The sequence below is a fragment of the Manis javanica genome, chromosome 17, assembly GCF_040802235.1.
Source record: "Manis javanica isolate MJ-LG chromosome 17, MJ_LKY, whole genome shotgun sequence".
Classification (NCBI taxonomy): domain Eukaryota; kingdom Metazoa; phylum Chordata; class Mammalia; order Pholidota; family Manidae; genus Manis; species Manis javanica.
This window is the reverse complement of record NC_133172.1, coordinates 62,197,473-62,213,468: the sequence shown is the minus strand read 5'-3', so window position 1 is coordinate 62,213,468 and position 15,996 is coordinate 62,197,473. Positions and strand designations below refer to the sequence as shown.

The window sequence follows — 15,996 nt, the reverse complement described above, 5'->3', positions numbered from 1 at the left end:
CTTTTAAAATGGTAGTATTTGATTGTTGGCATCTCCAGAAAACAACCATCACAAATTAACAAGACACGCAAGATTACAAATCAACACTAAATAAATAAATTAATTAAAATGCATCCTGAATAGCAGACTTTCCAGCTTATTTTCTGACCTCCAGGCAGCATCCCCTGGGCCTGGGCTTCTCTGCTCCTGCCCCTACAGTCAGCACTTACACCCACCCTCAGAAGCCAGAACCCCTGAGATGCTGATGGGGTTCCCAAATGTGAGCCCAGTCTCCTCTCTTCTATTACATTGTTTACTCCCAACCACCCCCACCACCCCTGGTAATCCATTGAACCAGGCACTGAGAGGTTAATGAAAAAACAACTTTATTCACAGAGGCTGAGACTTCGGGATAACAAAATATCCAGAGACAGCCCTGGCACCACGTTTTAAGTTTCTTACGGTGAGTCTGGATCTCAACAATGGGGTCTCATCCAAGTTCTTAAAATCAAGGACGCTCTTCAGCTCACCAGTGTGTTCCCACCAGCCTGGGTAAAATGTTTCCCCTACCAGGAAATATTCATGGGTCAGTAGCACATGGCTTAAAGAATGAATTCTCAGAAAGTCAACTCTGTGCCTACTAATTATTAGATTTTTATGCTTGTCCAAAATGTCCTTTCCAATATCTTAACCAACAGGCTCTCTTGATGTAAAGTTTGTGTTCATTTTTATGTTAAGTCCTGGAAACTATTTTAAAAGTTATTTTGAAGACCTATCTCAGCTTATCTCCAAGAACTCAAGACTTTTGTGCCTTTCCCACATCAGATAAAATTAAAGTAACTTGGAGTTTCAGGAAATCAAGTTTCAGAACCCAAGGTAACTCAAAGAGATTCCGTAAGAGGTTAGATGCATTTCCCTAAAGTTCCAGGCAGAACTGGGCTGTGAAACCTCCATTTTCTTAACCAGACCTTTTTTTGCAGACCCTAAATTCCTGCCCCCCACCCTGCCAGACTTCCAGTCACCTCTGTAAGGTGTTTGTTTAGCTGCAGGCTCTAGGCCTGCCTGGTAGGGGCCTGAAGGAAGGACCAGGGCTGCAGGCTGGGGGTGTCTGGTAGAATCCACCCATTAAGCCTCGTATCCTTTGGGGTCCAGAGAGGTGCCCTCCAGCAGACACCAGCGGACTCCCTTATTTTGCCCGGCATAACCCAGCTCTCTATCTGCTTTTGTGTGTGTGCTTCACCCAGCTTTTTGAGTAAAAAGTAGATCTTCCCAACAAAATTCTGGAAAATGTAGCCCCCCCAAAAAAAATTAAACCTAGATCTTGAAAAACATGCAAATAAAAATCTTCTATTGTCTGAGATATCTTCTCTCCCCCTCACACACTTCTGGTGTCCCTGAAATCCTTTGATTCCTTAAAAACAAAAGCAAAAGACAAGATGTCCAGAAATGTTTGTAACATGCCTTGAAGAACATGTGTGTTGACTAATGAGCTATCATAATGCAACAAGATGCTGGACTGTATAGACTATGCTTTCTTAATACAAGTTGTTTGTTAAGTATAGAACTTCCACAGGGCAATTGCTATAATGAAAAGCGCCAAGCCTTTAGCGTGAGTATATAGCATGCTCCTTTGCTGTCTAGAAGAAAATAAAAGAAAAATTCTCTATTTAAAATTAAAGCGTTTTTTCTCCGCTTCCACCTGGACTTTGGTCACAAATCCTCATCAGGCCCTAGATCTCCCAAAGAACCTGGAAAACAGAGTTCAGGGACAAGCCTCACCGTGAACACTCATCACCCCCACGGGCTCAAAGCCAAGGCCTGGGCCACAGCCACCACCGAGCTGGCTACGGTGGTACCGTGGCTGTCAGATTGAGACAGCCACATGCGTCCCATGGCCCTGCCCTCGGGCTCTCTGGGCCCTGGCGAGCCCCCTGGACACACAGGACCTGTGTGGGTGGGAAGATGGCAGGCCACTAGGTTGACCTAAGGTTAAGGAATGCTGCTTGTGCGGTAGGAGGTCTGAGATGCCCAAGTCCCTGTGGACAGGGTCTGTGTAAGTCTCCGAAGCCTCACTTCTGGGAAAATCCGCCTCGCCACGGAGCAGGCAGGCGAGCGTTCCCACCTGAGCGCAGAAGCCGGCACCACTTCCCAGGGTCCACACGTTGGCAGAGGAAACGATCCTTTTTTTTAAAAAAAAAGTGACTCCTTGCCCCAGTGGAGGAGCCGGGGTCGCCCACGAGCCCAGACCTCAGGGGAAAGTCCCTCGCCGGTTCGCTCTACTGGAAGTGCAGCACCGCGTCCGGCAGCTGCAGGGGGAAATAGGAGAGGAAGGGGATCCCGAGCTGGTAAAAGCCGCCCTGGACGTGCGGGTCGAGCATCAGGGAAGCGTTGAAAGGGGGACGCAGGCTGGAGGCTGCAGCCAGAAGCGAGGCGCCCGGCCCGCCCTCGCCGGGCCCCGGCTTGGCGCCCCCCAGGAGCTCACCCGCTCCCGCCGGCTTCTGGCCCTGCCGCCCCGCCAGGATGCTGTCTATGCTGAAGCTCCTGGACTTGTCGGAGCTCTTCGGGGAGCGGCGGGAGGCGGGGCGCGCGGGGGACCGCGGGCCATCCACCGTGCGCGCTGGCTGGCCGTCGGCCACGGCCGCCGCGCCCTGGACTGCGTCGCCCGCGCTGTCCTCAGGGGACGCGGGCCCGGGCCGGTAGGGGGGCGCCGGCGGCGAGGAGCCCTCCCGGAGGGGCGAGGGGCGCGCGGGGACTCCCTCGCGGCGGGGCGTCCCGGGGCCGGGGCGCCCTGCCCCGCCCTCCGCCTCGGGCCGCCCCTCTGCGCCGCGCTCGGGCGTCTCGGCTCGGGCCCGCTTGGCCTCGGGGGCCGCGGGGGCCGCGGGGGCCGCGGGGCCCGGCTTGGGCTTTCTCTTCCGGCGCCGGTAGTTGCCGTTCTCGAACATATCCAGGCAGCGCGGGTCCAGGGTCCAGTAGCTGCCCTTGCCCGGCCGCCCCTTCTCGCGCGGCACCTTGACGAAGCACTCGTTGAGCGAGAGGTTGTGGCGGATGCTGTTCTGCCAGCCCTGCCGGTTGTCGTGGTAGAAGGGGAAGCGGTCCATGATGAACTGGTAGATGCCGCTCAGCGTGACCCTCTGCTCGGGCGCGTCCTGGATCGCCATGGCGATGAGCGCGATGTAGCTGTAGGGCGGCTTCTGCGGGGGCTCGGCCCGGCCCGAGGCGGCCAGGGCGGCCGCGGGGGCGAAGGCCAGAGGTAGCCCGGGTCTGTCGGGGCCGTACAGGTAGAGCATGGGCGAGGCGGCCAGAGCGGGCAGCCGCGGGCTGAAGAGGTGGCTCATGGCGAGCGGGAGCCGGCGCTGCGCCCCGCGCCGCAAGGGCCCTCCCGGGGAGCCCGCCGAGCGTCCGCCTCCCGCTCTGCTGCTCTGCCCGGCCGCTCAGCACTCTGTCCCTTCTTCATGGCTTTAAAAATGTTAAATAATTGTTGTAAGTTTGCTATTATATGTTGACTTAGCGCTGGAAAATAAATTGTCTATGATAAACAGTCGTTGTGTTCTCAGCCCACCCACATTAATTAAAATTTCATTGCTGAAAAACTCCAAGCTTTTCCCTCCACGTGTCTTTTTGATACCAGCCAATCGCTTTCGGGGCTATTCCTTCATTTGTTTATAGAATTAGTCTGTTGATAAGTCCGCCCACCCAAGTTGAATCAAGCTGTGTTTATTTGGAAAAATTTCCGGGCACCCAATATATAAACGCACTGATCTGATGTTTGAAATATCACGTCCACCCCTTGACGCTGTAAGCACACACAGTCAGCGAGGCAGGATGTGGACCGCGGTGGCTCTGCGCGGGGTCTGCGGGCCAGGAAGGAGAAGTGCAGATTGGGGCGGGGGCGCAAGGCTGAGTTTTACCGCCGGCCTGGGGGAACCCCGTAATCCGCGGCCTCCCACTTAAAGGCTTTTCTTCTCCCACGATTGATAGAAGATTTGGATAGGGCACAGTCTCATAAAATGTCTTCTGGGGTCTTTGAAAGCTTTTAGAAATTTGGGGGCTGGGGGCAGGGGCGTGTCTAAGAGGTTTGGGAGTCTGGGCAGAAAAACCGTCCTTGGGGGAAATCCTCAGGAAATCCGCAGGAGTCTGGCGGCCCCCTTAGGGGCCTAGTGTCCTGGAGGGGGCAAGCCTCGACCTCCAGGGCTCCCTGGGAACCCAGGGGAGAGGCCTCCAGGCGCCCAGCTTCTCCTGCCAACGCACCGGGTGTGGGGAGCTGGAGAGCGTGTGGGGTACCTGGTCTTCACGTTTCAAAATAAACCGGTTGAAGAGCTCAGGGGATAAGCCAAGGTCTTTCTGATGCGGCTGAAGTTGGTTGAAAGCGATCACCATAAAAGGGGAGTCTGGCAGCTGGCGCGGGGGAGCTGGTGTTTGTGAATGCGGGGCTCTTGCTTTATATTCTGCGCTTTCCTGTTTATAACAAGGAGGGGGTTATAACAACTTTACAAGTGCACGCAGCTGGCCCGTGATTACATTAAGCATTTGGGAAGCCTGCTTGTTCTCCTCCACCCACCCACTCAACATGGGGTGTAAGCACCCCCCACCCCTGTTCTCGTTTTACATTTAGCCACGTCATGGTTTGAATCAAGACCCTTTAATGATGCCGATTCAGAAGGAGGTGTCTTCCCCCACTCCACCCAGGAGGGGTGTGGGGGGAGGCTTAGCGTGACTAGTTCCTGTTTATGATCTCTGCTGAATATTTTTTAAAAGAAAGAAAAAAACCCACTCGGTCTAACTGAATTAGTGGTTCATTGAGTAAAACGTGCGGCGATGCCAAAGCAGGCGGGGTGAGGACTGCAGGTGGGCGTGGGGGTGGCCCACCACCACGCTCCCCGGGAAGGGGCGGGGCTTACGGCGGGGGAAGGGGGGGTGTGGTGTGGGGAGCTGGGGAGGGTGTCACAGAGAAGAGACACGTGGTCGCCATCGCTCAGGTACGCCTTAAACACGGAAAACCAGGGAAAATCCCGCTCTAAAATGGGGAACCCAGAAAGTGACTCCTGTGTTTGAAAGTTCCGAACAGACCTCAAGAGAGCGGGTAAGTTTGAAATACCGAAAAGGAAGTGGCCATCGGAGTCGAAAAACCGGTCTGGGTGCAGGCTCGGCTTGAGGGAGCCCACGCCTGGCCCTGGGAGGACACCTCCAGGCTCCCTTCGCGGCGCTAACAGAGGCCGGCCGGCCGGCCCAGCCCCGCCCTGCCCAGGGCTTGAGGGTGGCTCTCTATGCTGGAGGCGCGGGACACTTCTTACAGGGGCATCCCTTGCAACGCGGAGGCGGGAAAGAACCCCAATGCCTGCCTTTATGCAACCCGCGGGTCTCGCAGTCCCTGGGGTCACCCATCCTCTCCAGAGCTGCGCGCTCCGGCAAGACCAAGTTTGCATCCAGCTCGATGTACGGCCTCCCTCTTCTAACAGACCCGGAGCAAAGGACAAACGGGTGTCATTCGGCACGCCCCCACTTCCACCTCCGCACCCGGAGCCCTTGCTGGAGTTTGCCCGGCACCCGAAGTCCAGCACGCGCGCCCCGGCATCTCCTGAAGGGCGCGCCGCCGCGGCGCTTCTCCTAAACTCGAAGGCAAATCCGAGCTTGAATTCGTACAATAATAAACACCGCCCCATTTGGGCAGGGGCCGGACGCGGGCGGAGACTCGCGCAGCTGGTGGGCGGGCCACTGATAGTAAAAAAAAAAAAAAAACAACAAAAAAAACCACGTTCTAGCGGCGGTCTGGAGAGGCACACCCAGTCCTCGCATTTGCAGACGTTGCCAGAGTCTCCGGGAGGTTCCCGCCGCAAAGCCCCGGCGCGGGGACGAATCCCGCGCTCCCAGGTGATGAGTGTGTAACTTGAGCCTGGGAGGGGCCGCGGCTGGAAGCAGCGCGCGGCGGCCCGTTTCCGGGGAGCGCCGGGCACTAGCCCAGCTCCGCGCGCGGATGCGCCCTCCTGCGGAAGCTCGGCAGCGTGGGCCCCAGCAGATGCTCGGCCGGGCACAGCCAAGCCCGGTAGACTGGGACACCCGGTCCCAGGGAGCCAGTGGGGACCCTGAGAGCTCCTGCAGGTTCCTAAGTGTTCAGACCCCAGCCTAGCGCTCTTCCCTCTGAAGTCAGCGCGAGCGTGTCTCCCAGCCTGCGGGAAACCCCTGAGGTCTCCCGCCTGCAGGGATGCGGCAGAAGCCCCAGGGTGGTTCCGGCCCTGGGGCTAGGGCAGAAATCGGGTTCAGCGTGATGAGGGCGGGAGTGCCATTCTCAGCCCCCACCGCAAGGAGTCTGTTCCTCGGGCAGGCCCAGCGGAGGCCAAGCACAGAATTAAAGAGGCCTCGGTAAGCCCGGCCGAGGGTGGGAGACACGAGCCCCTGCCTCCACTCCCCACCAGGGGCATCTGCCTTCCTCTGCTCCTCTGGTAAATAAAAAAACGCAGATGCTCACCTTAATGATGATCTGTGTCATGTCCAAATATCTGCATCGCTTTTCCAAGTGTGAATATATATGAATATATGTGATACACATATATGAATATATGCATATAAATAAATGATTATGCAGTATGTGCAGTTTGTTTGAGAAAAGTGTGGACAGACGCCAGACTTAGCCAGCTCAGCTTACCGACTGCCTAAAGACGTTGAAGGGGAGGCGAGGAGGAGGAGGATATGAATGACTGAAATGTCCTGGGCGATACCCTCCGTGCTTTCCTGGGTTAAGCTGGTCCATGCAATCCTATGCAACAGAGATCTTTATCATTCCCACTCTGCAGACCAGGAAACTGAGGCAAGGAAGTGCTGCAGGAGCAGGGAGACAGCCCCATTGGAAGAGCTACTGTGTGTGTGTGTGGATTGGGGCCCTGTGAAAGTGCTCTTGAGAACATCCATGAAAGATGGGGTGACAGAGTCGCCCATTTCACAGATGGTGACACTGAGAATGGGCAACAAACACCCAAGACAGTGGAGGCGGAGAACAGACAGGGACCAGAACTCATGCAGCTTCCTCCAAAGAGGGCTGACATCCCGGTGTCTGCAGAGGCTCAGGGAGATGTGTCTGGAGCAGACAGAGGGAAAGGCCCTCTGGAGACAAAGCTATGCTGGGAGCTGGTCCTCACCATCCTACCAACCCCTCTCGCCCTCTGCCCCCATCTCCTGCTGAGACAGGACATCAAACAGGTCTTCTGCTGTTTCTCTTGGGCGATGTGGACCATGAAGGTAACTGTTGGGGGTCAGCTGGTGCTGAGTGAAGCCCAGAGAGCAGGGCAGGAGTTTCCAAATTCCTGATTTCTTCTGACCTCGCCTTGTTACCAGAAATGATTGCAAGGGTCTAAACAGGGCCGTTCTCCCTGACATATGCAGTTTGCTGAGACAGAAGAATCCCAATCTCTTTTCTTGTCTTACACGGTGAGTCCTAAGAGCTGACAGTGAGTCCTCACTGTGGACTGTGTGCTACGAAGCACTTGCCGATGTGTGTTAGATTCACAGAGCCTCACAATAACATGTTTGGTGACCGGTTTCTCAGCTGAGAGCGGGGCCCAGAGAGCTTGTGATGGCTGCCTGAGGCCCCAGGAACCCTCAGCTGGCCTGTGTGTGGGGCCCAAGCTGGCCATATGGAGTCAGCTTCCAGAGAAGGCTCTGTTGGGGAGCTTTCATGTAAAATAACATGGAGGGAGGCAGAGAGCACCCCAGGGGGCAGCTGGGGAGGTGAGGCCCAGGGCCAAGTGCCACAGAGTCAGAGGTCAGAGGGCCTTCTCTGACCTCCTGACCTCACACCCTGGGTGGGCATATAGACTGAGTACAAAGCTGCACCCCAGGCTGAGGAGGGGAGAGGCCCTCCCAGTGCTCCCTGACTCCCTTTCCTAAAAGAGACCTGTGAGCTTGTCAGTCTGCCAACCCTCCTCCTGCCCTCCATTTCCACATGCTCCCAGCCCCAGGACGCCCACCTGACACTGGAAAAACCTTGGCGCCAGAGAGACACACTCAGAAATCAGACTCTACACAAGCTCCATCTTTCTGCTTTTGCTGTAGAGCAAGAATGTCGCACAGGAGGCAGGGGGAAGGCTCCCACGGGCAAGGGCGTGGCATCTTCCCAGGCTCAGTGGCCCTCCTGAGTGCGGCTGCCCGCCTTCCATACTCCCTGAAACATGCCACCCCCTTCCTTACATACCTATGTCAAAAAGCAAACACGTCAAACGCCTTGGCGAGCTGACGCCAGGCAAGAAAGAGGCAGGCAGGGAATGCTTCTCAAAGTTTGGGAAAGCATCTCAAGTATGTGGGGCCAGGAAGCACTGGTCCTCCCACCAGTTGCCCACTCACCTGGAGCCCGGCCCCCGAGCCATCCCTGGCCTGGCTGCACTTAAGTCACGAAGCCTCAGGTCTTGACTTATCCGCTCCCACCGCACCCTGAGAGTGAGGAGCGTATGTATGGTGGGAGGACCACAGGGGCACACATTCCCTGAGGCCCGGGCACAGGCTCTGAGGCCCCAGCACATTCTCAATTTTTGAGAAACTCGCTTCTGCCCATTAATCAATGGGCATCTTTTCTTGGCATCGCCCTCTCCACCCACCTCAGGTTTATAATTATCAATAATTTCCCACTGGGCCAACCCTGACCAGTACCCCGCCCAGGTTTTTGGGTTTGGGTTGGGGACCAGGAGCAGGGAGGCAAGCCCTTGGCCACCAGGGCTCGTTTTGGGGGCCCCGAGAGCTCTCTCTCCGTGCCCAGAGTGTAGCTCACAAGCCTCTCCCAGGCCCAGAGGTGACCCCGAGGCAGTCGTGAGGTAAAGGGGAGGAGATGCCCTCGAAGGATTTATGAGCCACGCACTGAAGCTCCCAGGACCCTGCATTTCCTTCTCTACTGATCTTCATTTCTTGCTGGCAGAGTGGGCGGTGGGCGTAAGTGAGGCCCAGCTGCGGGAATGGCCTCTGCACTCACCTGGTCATGGTACAGATGAGGAGACTGCGGCCAGGGGGGAGGAGTAGTCTTGGTCTCCTATTCCTGAGCCCAGGGCTCCAGCAGTTCGAGGGTGTGAGGCACTCTCCACTTGGGCATCCGTGGGGCAGGCCGCTTGAACCAGGGCGGTGAGGACCACCTGGCCGCACACCCAAGTCAAGCCTTGGGAGAGAGCTCTGGGCTGGGCCGCACGGGGCGGCCTCTCACTGGTGGCGGCGAGCTCAGGGCTTCTCTCCGAGTCTTGGAATGACGCTCCCCCCGCTGCTGCGTCTCCCAGGCTGGGAACGTGGGGCTCTCTCCAGGTCGGCCCGTATCTGTCAACACTGGACCCCGGGTAGAGGCTCAGTTCACCCAGCCAAGGTCGGCTGGGGACCCACGGAAAACGGGCTCCGCTGCGGCGCGCGGGTCGCTTCCACTGCATTTGCAGGATCTTTGAAACCTGCCTCGCCCTCGCTTATCGGGTCGGCAAGGAACACAGGTACCCCGCTCGGCTTCGCGCACACTGCGGTAAGCACTCCTTGGGGCCGCCGCAGCCGGGAGTCCTGGCAGCCTGGGACTGGCGCCCCGGCCCTTCCATCCCCGGCCTCCTTTCCCCCTTCCCGGAAAGGCCCTGGGCCTCGGAGGACCGAGCGGCCGAAGGAGGGGGCGGCGAGCGGCTGCGTGGAACTAGGACAGCCTGGTCCCCGCGCAGTCCCTGCAGACGCGCAGAGCAGCCGGGCGGGCGCCGCTCGGCGTCGCGCTGCCGCATCTTGCTGCTCCGCCGGGGAAGCAGCGGATTCCCGAGGCCGCTGCACCCGTAGGCCCGAGGTCCGCAGTGCTGCTGAAGGCCAGGGCTGCGCCCAGCCCTGAGCCAGCGCCCAGCACAAGGCCGGCCTTCCCGCACTGACCCGCACTGACCCGCACCTACCCTGGCCTCCAGGGCCTTAGGCTGAGGCAGCCTTCGGGGATCGGGGCCCAGCGGACCGGCCTGACACACCTCTCCACTCTGCCTCCTCCAGGGCCTGGATAAAGCCCCAAACACATTCCCAGGAGAATGGAAGGGCCCCTGTCTTGGCCCCCACTACGCTTGGGTGAGCAGCCTATGCACAGTGGGAGGCCTTCTTTCCCCAGAGGAAAATCCCAGAGGGGTCTCCGTGCCAGCTCCAGGCTTCACCCCACTCCATCCCATTGTTCTTTTCTTTATTTTCCGTGTGTTTTTTTCAGTCCTCCTCTGAGTTCCAAATCTTAAGATGAGGGCAAGCTTTCAGGGAGGACTCTGAAACATCTGGGGAAAGAGAAAGCCAGCTAGAATATGCTCTTCTGCTGCGGCCAAAATGAACCCAGACCGCCAGAGTTGGGCAAGCAGCGCTGGGCGCCTCATTCTGTAGCACAGAGGGGATGGCTGGTCCAGCTCACTCAAGCAAAGCATGGTGGCCCGGGGGCCCTGCTGAAGGTCAAGCGCCAAGCACCAAGGCTCCCAGCTCCTGCGTGTTACAAAAAGGAATAAAATGCAGCCTGTAAGTCTTGACCACATGCCACCTCTGGGGCCACAGGAGGAAAGAATCTGTGTCGCACATACAGAGAAATGCATTATGCTTAAATTTCCCCCAGTTCTATGTCAGGGTAACATAGAGACTAAATGGCATGTTTAAAACACCATCAGCACAACACCCAGGTTAACGTTCAACGTCATTGTTTCAAGCAAAATCACCTTTTGAAAAATCGTCATCGCCTGAAACTTTCAGTCCACAAGGAGCTTCACCTTTGGCGAAGTGCAGCTCACCTGCTGGAGTGGGAAACACATTCCCAATTCGAACCTCTGGCCCCAAAATTCACACACAGAGAACCCTAGGGACACTGGTTTTCAGCAAATGAAAGAGATAAGAAAGCCAGTTACCCTCAGCCCCACCTCACAAAGGCTACATCGCTATTAAAATTTTTAAAGAGGAGAGATCAAAATGGAAAAGAAAAACAAATCTCCCTATTATTTAAAGTCCTGTAGAAGTTGATACACTTAAAACTCTGAAAGCATTGTAAATTATTTTGGAAGGGTGATGAGGCTTTACATTTTTTTTCACTGCAATAGGGTAAGGATTTAGAAACCAGATCAAGAAGTGGAGAGGTCTGAAATCCACCTCTGACCTGGCCGCCTTTGGGGATGGTCATTAAGCACTGTAGAATCAGTCCCCTTTCAACCTTCTGAGGCCCAGTTCAAATTCTTTTCTGGAAAATCATTAAAGTGGGGAAGGGAAGGAAGTCCGTATTTTAGGAAATCAAGAGAAAGCAGGACTCCCCCTGGTTTGTAGTTAGCTAATGGAAAATATCTACCCTTCCCTTCATGCCTCCTAAATTGGAGATGGCTGGGCATTGAAATAGAATGGTACTGTTTGTTTTGACAATCGGCATGTTTCTGTGCATTTAGTAAAACGCATTACGGCAAATTACATTACTGCACGCAGTCCTCGAGGATGCCGAATCTAACCAGGACTGTCTCTCCATCGCCTCGGCCAGTGCGGGATTTTGAATTAATCAAAAGACTTTTCTGTCACTAACCACAGGGTAGTGCCCCCCATTCCTCTGCGATTATCTGTATATGTCTACATGTTTACCCACCTGGGTAACAAAAATAATCAAACAGGTGGATTTACAAACACATTTTGTTTTGTTTTTTTTTTAAAGTGAGAACACAAACACACTGTCCGGACTTTGGGCAGAAAACAACACGGGTTTATTTTAAGGTAAGTACAACAATTAAGACCACATAAGACAAACAAAGGTGAAGTTAAATTTTTTTAGTTTTTTTTTTTCTTTTAGGAATGCTCAGGGAGGAATCTACTATACAAAACCATCACACTTTGTAAATAAAAAGTATCAGATACTTGACTTCTTTATCGGCCAAAAACAAATAATAAATTATTTTCTTGTTTTGTGAAAGACCTACAACTGGGAAAAGAATTGTGTCTCATCATTGTTCGAGGGGGGGAACCCTACATAGGTTTCTTGAATTTTCAATCTGGCAGTTAGAAATGGATGGGCAAGATGAGAAATTATCCAGTGAACTCAACTTTAAATATTATATTAATGGCTCTGAACAACAACAAATAGCCTGATTAAAAATCAACACGTTTGTACAGCACGGTTAGAGAAATTTAAAATTACACACAGCACATACAGAATCTATAGAGACCCCCACATACCTATGGAGGGCTCTACAGAGAGTCGTTACTGGGTCGCTATGGAATTCGGTCCATAACTTAATTTTTGAAACCCCGAGTGGAGCAGTGAGCACAGCAATGCTGGTCGGGGAGGGGGAGTTTAAAATCAATATTCACGTCGTTGGGCTGCGTCCCTTTTAGGGGCTTCTTGGGACCTCGGAAACGGGGCGGCGGATGGAAGTTACCTGCAGCTTCACAGAGGGCTGGGGCTGGCGCGCTCTCTGCTCCCGGGCCTGAGAAGCAGCTGGTGGACATGTTTTGGTGCCTTTTGCTTCTCCGCAGCCTGAACTGTCTGAGAGGGCCGGGTCTGGGCGGCGAAGCCGGGGCGGGCCAGGACAGGGGAGAGCCGGGGCAGCTCAGTATTTCGTGCAGTCATAGGAATAGGGGGCTGCGTGGCGGTACAGAGACGGCGTGGATCGGTAGGGCAGCTGGCAGCTCGCGTTGCTGCTCACCTGCGGGTCCCCGAGGGTCGAGTTCTCAATCCCCAGCCGGTGGGAGTTGAACATCTCCCGGACGTTGGGGAAAGTCTGCTGCTGGGTCGCGAACGTGTGGCCGGGGAGGTGGTTCAGGTCCCCGCTGTGGTTGAGATACCAGGAGGCCGCCTGGGCCGCCGCGGCCCCGGGCTGCGGCGCCGGCGGGGGCTGCGGAGCCGGCGGCGGCGGCGGCGGCGGCGGGTGGTGGTGGTGGCCGTGGTGCTGGTGGTGGTGGCCCGCGGCGGCGAGCGCGCCCTCCTGGCCGGCAGCGAGGTTGAGGGCGCTCAGGGGCGACGTGGGGCCGCTCGGGTGGTCCGAGAGGGTCTCGTCCAGAGCGGGCGGCACGCACATGTGCGCCGGCCGCTCGGCGCCGGTGTACAGGCTCATGGCACGCATGCTGCACTGGTAGCCGCCCGCGCCCCCGGCCTCCAGGCCCTGCGCGCACGGCTGGCCGTAGGCGGCGGGCGGCGCGGCGGCATAGGGCAAAGCCAGCGGCGGCACCACCAGGCCCGCGCGCCCGGCCGCGGGGCTCAGCTCGCCGCCCGGCGGCGACGTTCGCAGCGTCATGATGTTCTCCACGCTGAAGCCGGGCAGCCCGTTGGGCGCGCCTGCGTGGTGCTCGGGCAGCGAGCCGTCCGGGGAGCCGGCGGGGGTGGAGGTGGCGCTGCGCGGGCTGCCCTGCAGCGCGCTCTCGGGGCTCAGCGTCTCCACCTTGGTGATGACGGGCAGCGCGGGAGACGCCGCCTCGCTCTTGATCACCACCTTCTTCTCGGCGTCCTTGGGGGCGTCCGCTAGGGGGGGTCCGGCCGGGGCGCCCTTGGACGCCGTCGGGGGCGGCTCCTTGAGGTGGGCCCGCTCCTCCTTCTCCTTGGGCACGTCCTTCTTCTTGAAGCGCCGGCGGCGCCGCAGGAAGCTGCCGTTCTCGAACATGTTGTAGGAGTCCGGGTCCAGGGTCCAGTAGCTGCCCTTGCCCGGCTTCTTGTCGTCGCGCGGCACCTTGACGAAGCACTCGTTGAGCGAGAGGTTGTGGCGGATGCTATTCTGCCAGCCCTGCTTGTTCTCCCGGTAGAAGGGGAAGCGGTCCATGATGAACTGGTAGATGCCGTTCAGGGTGATTTTCTTCTCGGGCGCGTTCTGGATCGCCATGGTTATGAGCGCGATGTAGCTGTAGGGCGGCTTTACGAGGTCCTTGGGCGCCGCGGGCTGGTGGTGGTGGTAGGGCGCGTAGGAGCGGCCCATGCCCGCGCCGTACTGCTCCGGGTGGCCCGAGTAGACGCCCATGGGGCTGGCCATGCCGCCGTAGCTGCCCGCCGCCCGGTAGTAGTTCTGCTCGCTCAAGTAGGGCACCACTCCCAGCGCGTTGGGGTCGGACACCGAGTAGCGCGCCTGCATGCTGCGTCCGAGACGGCTCGCCACCGTCCGCGCGCACCGACCGCGCGGAAGGCCCGGCGAGAGCGGGAGCGAGCGGGAGAGCGAGCGAGGGAGGGAGCCGGCGGGCGGAGGGCGGGCGCCCGGGAGCCTCGGGGGCGCGGTGGAGGCGGCGCCGGCGGAGCTGGGGCGCTGGTTCTCAGCGCACCGGGAGGATCAGCATCCTGGAGGGCGCGCCCCGACTAGCGCAGCGCCGGCCCCCGCTCGCTCGCTCGCTCGCTCTCGGGACCGGCGGGCGGCAGCCCGAGCCTGCGGCCGGGGACGCGGCGGAGACGCCACGCGCGCAGGGGACCGAGGCGGGCCGCGGTGAGCGCCGGTAGGGGCACAGCGGCTCTGCGAGCCCCCCGGCAGATCGGCCGCCGTGCGGGTCTGCGAGCCGGGGTCCAGAGTGGCTGCTCTGCCGAGCCCGGAAAAAGAGGCGAAGTCCCTTTTAGGGATTGGGAAAAGTTTCAAAAGTCGTCTTGCTGAAAGCGAGTTTTTACTTTCCTCCGGCCACGCCCTCTCCGGGAACTTTGGGCCAATAACCCGGCAGCTGTGGGGAGTGAGCACCAATCAGGTCGCGCAGCGCCGTAATCCGGCGGCTCTAAGACCCAGCCGCGCCGAACCAGATTTCTCTGCAGCTCACCCTTGACTTGAAAAGATTTTTTAAAAGTTATATCTTATTAAAATTTATGTTATTATCACATTTTGGTTAATAGGCCCACGTGCCCAAGGCAAAAAAAAAAAAAGAAAACCCTGAACCTCCTTTGCAGATAAAAGGTAGTTTGAAACAAAATCGAATTGATTAACGTGGTCAAATATCTCCCTAAAGACCTAGTAAGTAGCAAAGGCCCTGGGACTATTTTTCTTATTAATGAGTGATGAGGCGAATAATTAGATTTCCTAATTACAGGGGCCCAGGTGTAATGGGTTCAAAGCAAACGTGCTGGATTGGAATGGAAGGGGCCTCCCCTGGATGTTGTCATTATCTAAGCAAATAATTAATAACCAAGAGGGAGTTTTCCCGGTTCAGGGCCGTCCAGAATGACCTGCAAAGGTTTTAGAGTCAAATTATAGAAACTGAGTGCCCGTCGCCCGCACCGGAGGCGGCAGGCCGTGGGGTCTGCGGGGGCAAGGCGGAGTGGGGGAATAGCAACATCTTGGGAATTTATTCCTCTAAATGCGAGGTGGCTTCGGTAAATCATCCCCGTCCTCGTGAGCATTCTACGGAGTTTGGGGGAGAGGGTGAATAACCGCTCGTTTCCCCCTTTTCTCTCCCGAAGGCACCCGCAGCCCGCCGTCGGCCCCAGCTTCGCGGCGGCTCCCCCTGTTCCCAGAAATGAATTCCCTTTGACAGGCTGACTCCCGCGCTCCCCAAAGACGGGAACAATGCCGCCAGCCACCCGGCCCAGGCAAGGCCGGGGTTCTCCTGCTGCGGAGGGGAAACCCGAGCCTGCCTCTGCGGGGGCTTCGCCCCTAGACGCTTGCCCTCCGCGCCGCACGGGCCCCTGGGCGCAGTGCCCCCCTCCCGCTCCTGGCAAAGCTGCCTTGGGATTCTCCGGGTTGGCTTTCTACATCTCGGCCTGTTTGGTTTGGTTGGTGTTTGATAAGACGGTTAGGGCGCCGGGGCTCCGCGGGAAGACGGGGTACGCGCTTGCGAACGGTTAAGACACCTCCGAAGAAGATATTCCTCGTGTTGCTGACCTGGGTCCACTCGGTGTCCTCGCCTTCTAGAGCGTTTCCCTTCCCTCTAGGTATCCCGCAAGTTTGTTATTTGTGGACTATGTATGCCTTCAACACCTAGAAGAATCGAATCCCCCTTTTACCACTTACCCTGAAGGGGCAAGACTTCCCTAAGAAGGACTAAATGCTGGTCCGAATTCTGGGAACTGTCCGTCGGGTTGGGTAGGGAAGAAATCTTCAGATAAGACCTCCATATTTCACATTTCCTTTCCCTCGACCTGTTCCGTCGGCT

General features: G+C 57.2%; 2 protein-coding genes across 3 annotated transcripts; both read right to left on the bottom strand.

Moving 5' to 3' along the window:
• Positions 1-348: 348 nt before the first annotated feature.
• FOXL1 (forkhead box L1) lies at positions 349-4,522 on the bottom strand. The gene has a single exon (XM_036993734.2). It carries the CDS (start codon positions 3,312-3,314, stop codon positions 2,256-2,258), a length of 1,059 nt encoding a protein of 352 aa, XP_036849629.2. The 5' UTR covers positions 3,315-4,522; the 3' UTR covers positions 349-2,255.
• A 3,423-nt stretch (positions 4,523-7,945) lies between these two features.
• FOXC2 (forkhead box C2) lies at positions 7,946-14,607 on the bottom strand. 2 transcript variants are annotated; one of them, XR_012126635.1, is made up of 2 exons: positions 12,327-14,607; positions 7,946-10,410 (listed from the first exon to the last, which is right to left on the bottom strand). XR_012126635.1 is itself a non-coding variant. In XM_036993739.2 (1 exon), the coding sequence occupies exon 1, from the start codon at positions 14,004-14,006 to the stop codon at positions 12,498-12,500; it is 1,509 nt and encodes a 502-aa protein (XP_036849634.2). In that variant the 5' UTR covers positions 14,007-14,607; the 3' UTR covers positions 11,632-12,497. The 2 variants fall into 2 exon arrangements, 1 of the variants encoding a protein (XP_036849634.2); XM_036993739.2 differs by lacking the exon at positions 7,946-10,410 and having other exon boundaries at positions 11,632-14,607.
• Between the last annotated feature and the right edge of the window lie 1,389 nt (positions 14,608-15,996).

What these genes read in the sequence shown, in the direction of transcription:
- FOXL1 (XM_036993734.2), bottom strand. Translation starts at nt 3,314, where the DNA reads ATGAGCCACCTCTTCAGCCCGCGGCTGCCCGCTCTGGCCGCCTCGCCC.
- FOXC2 (XM_036993739.2), bottom strand. Translation starts at nt 14,006, where the DNA reads ATGCAGGCGCGCTACTCGGTGTCCGACCCCAACGCGCTGGGAGTGGTG.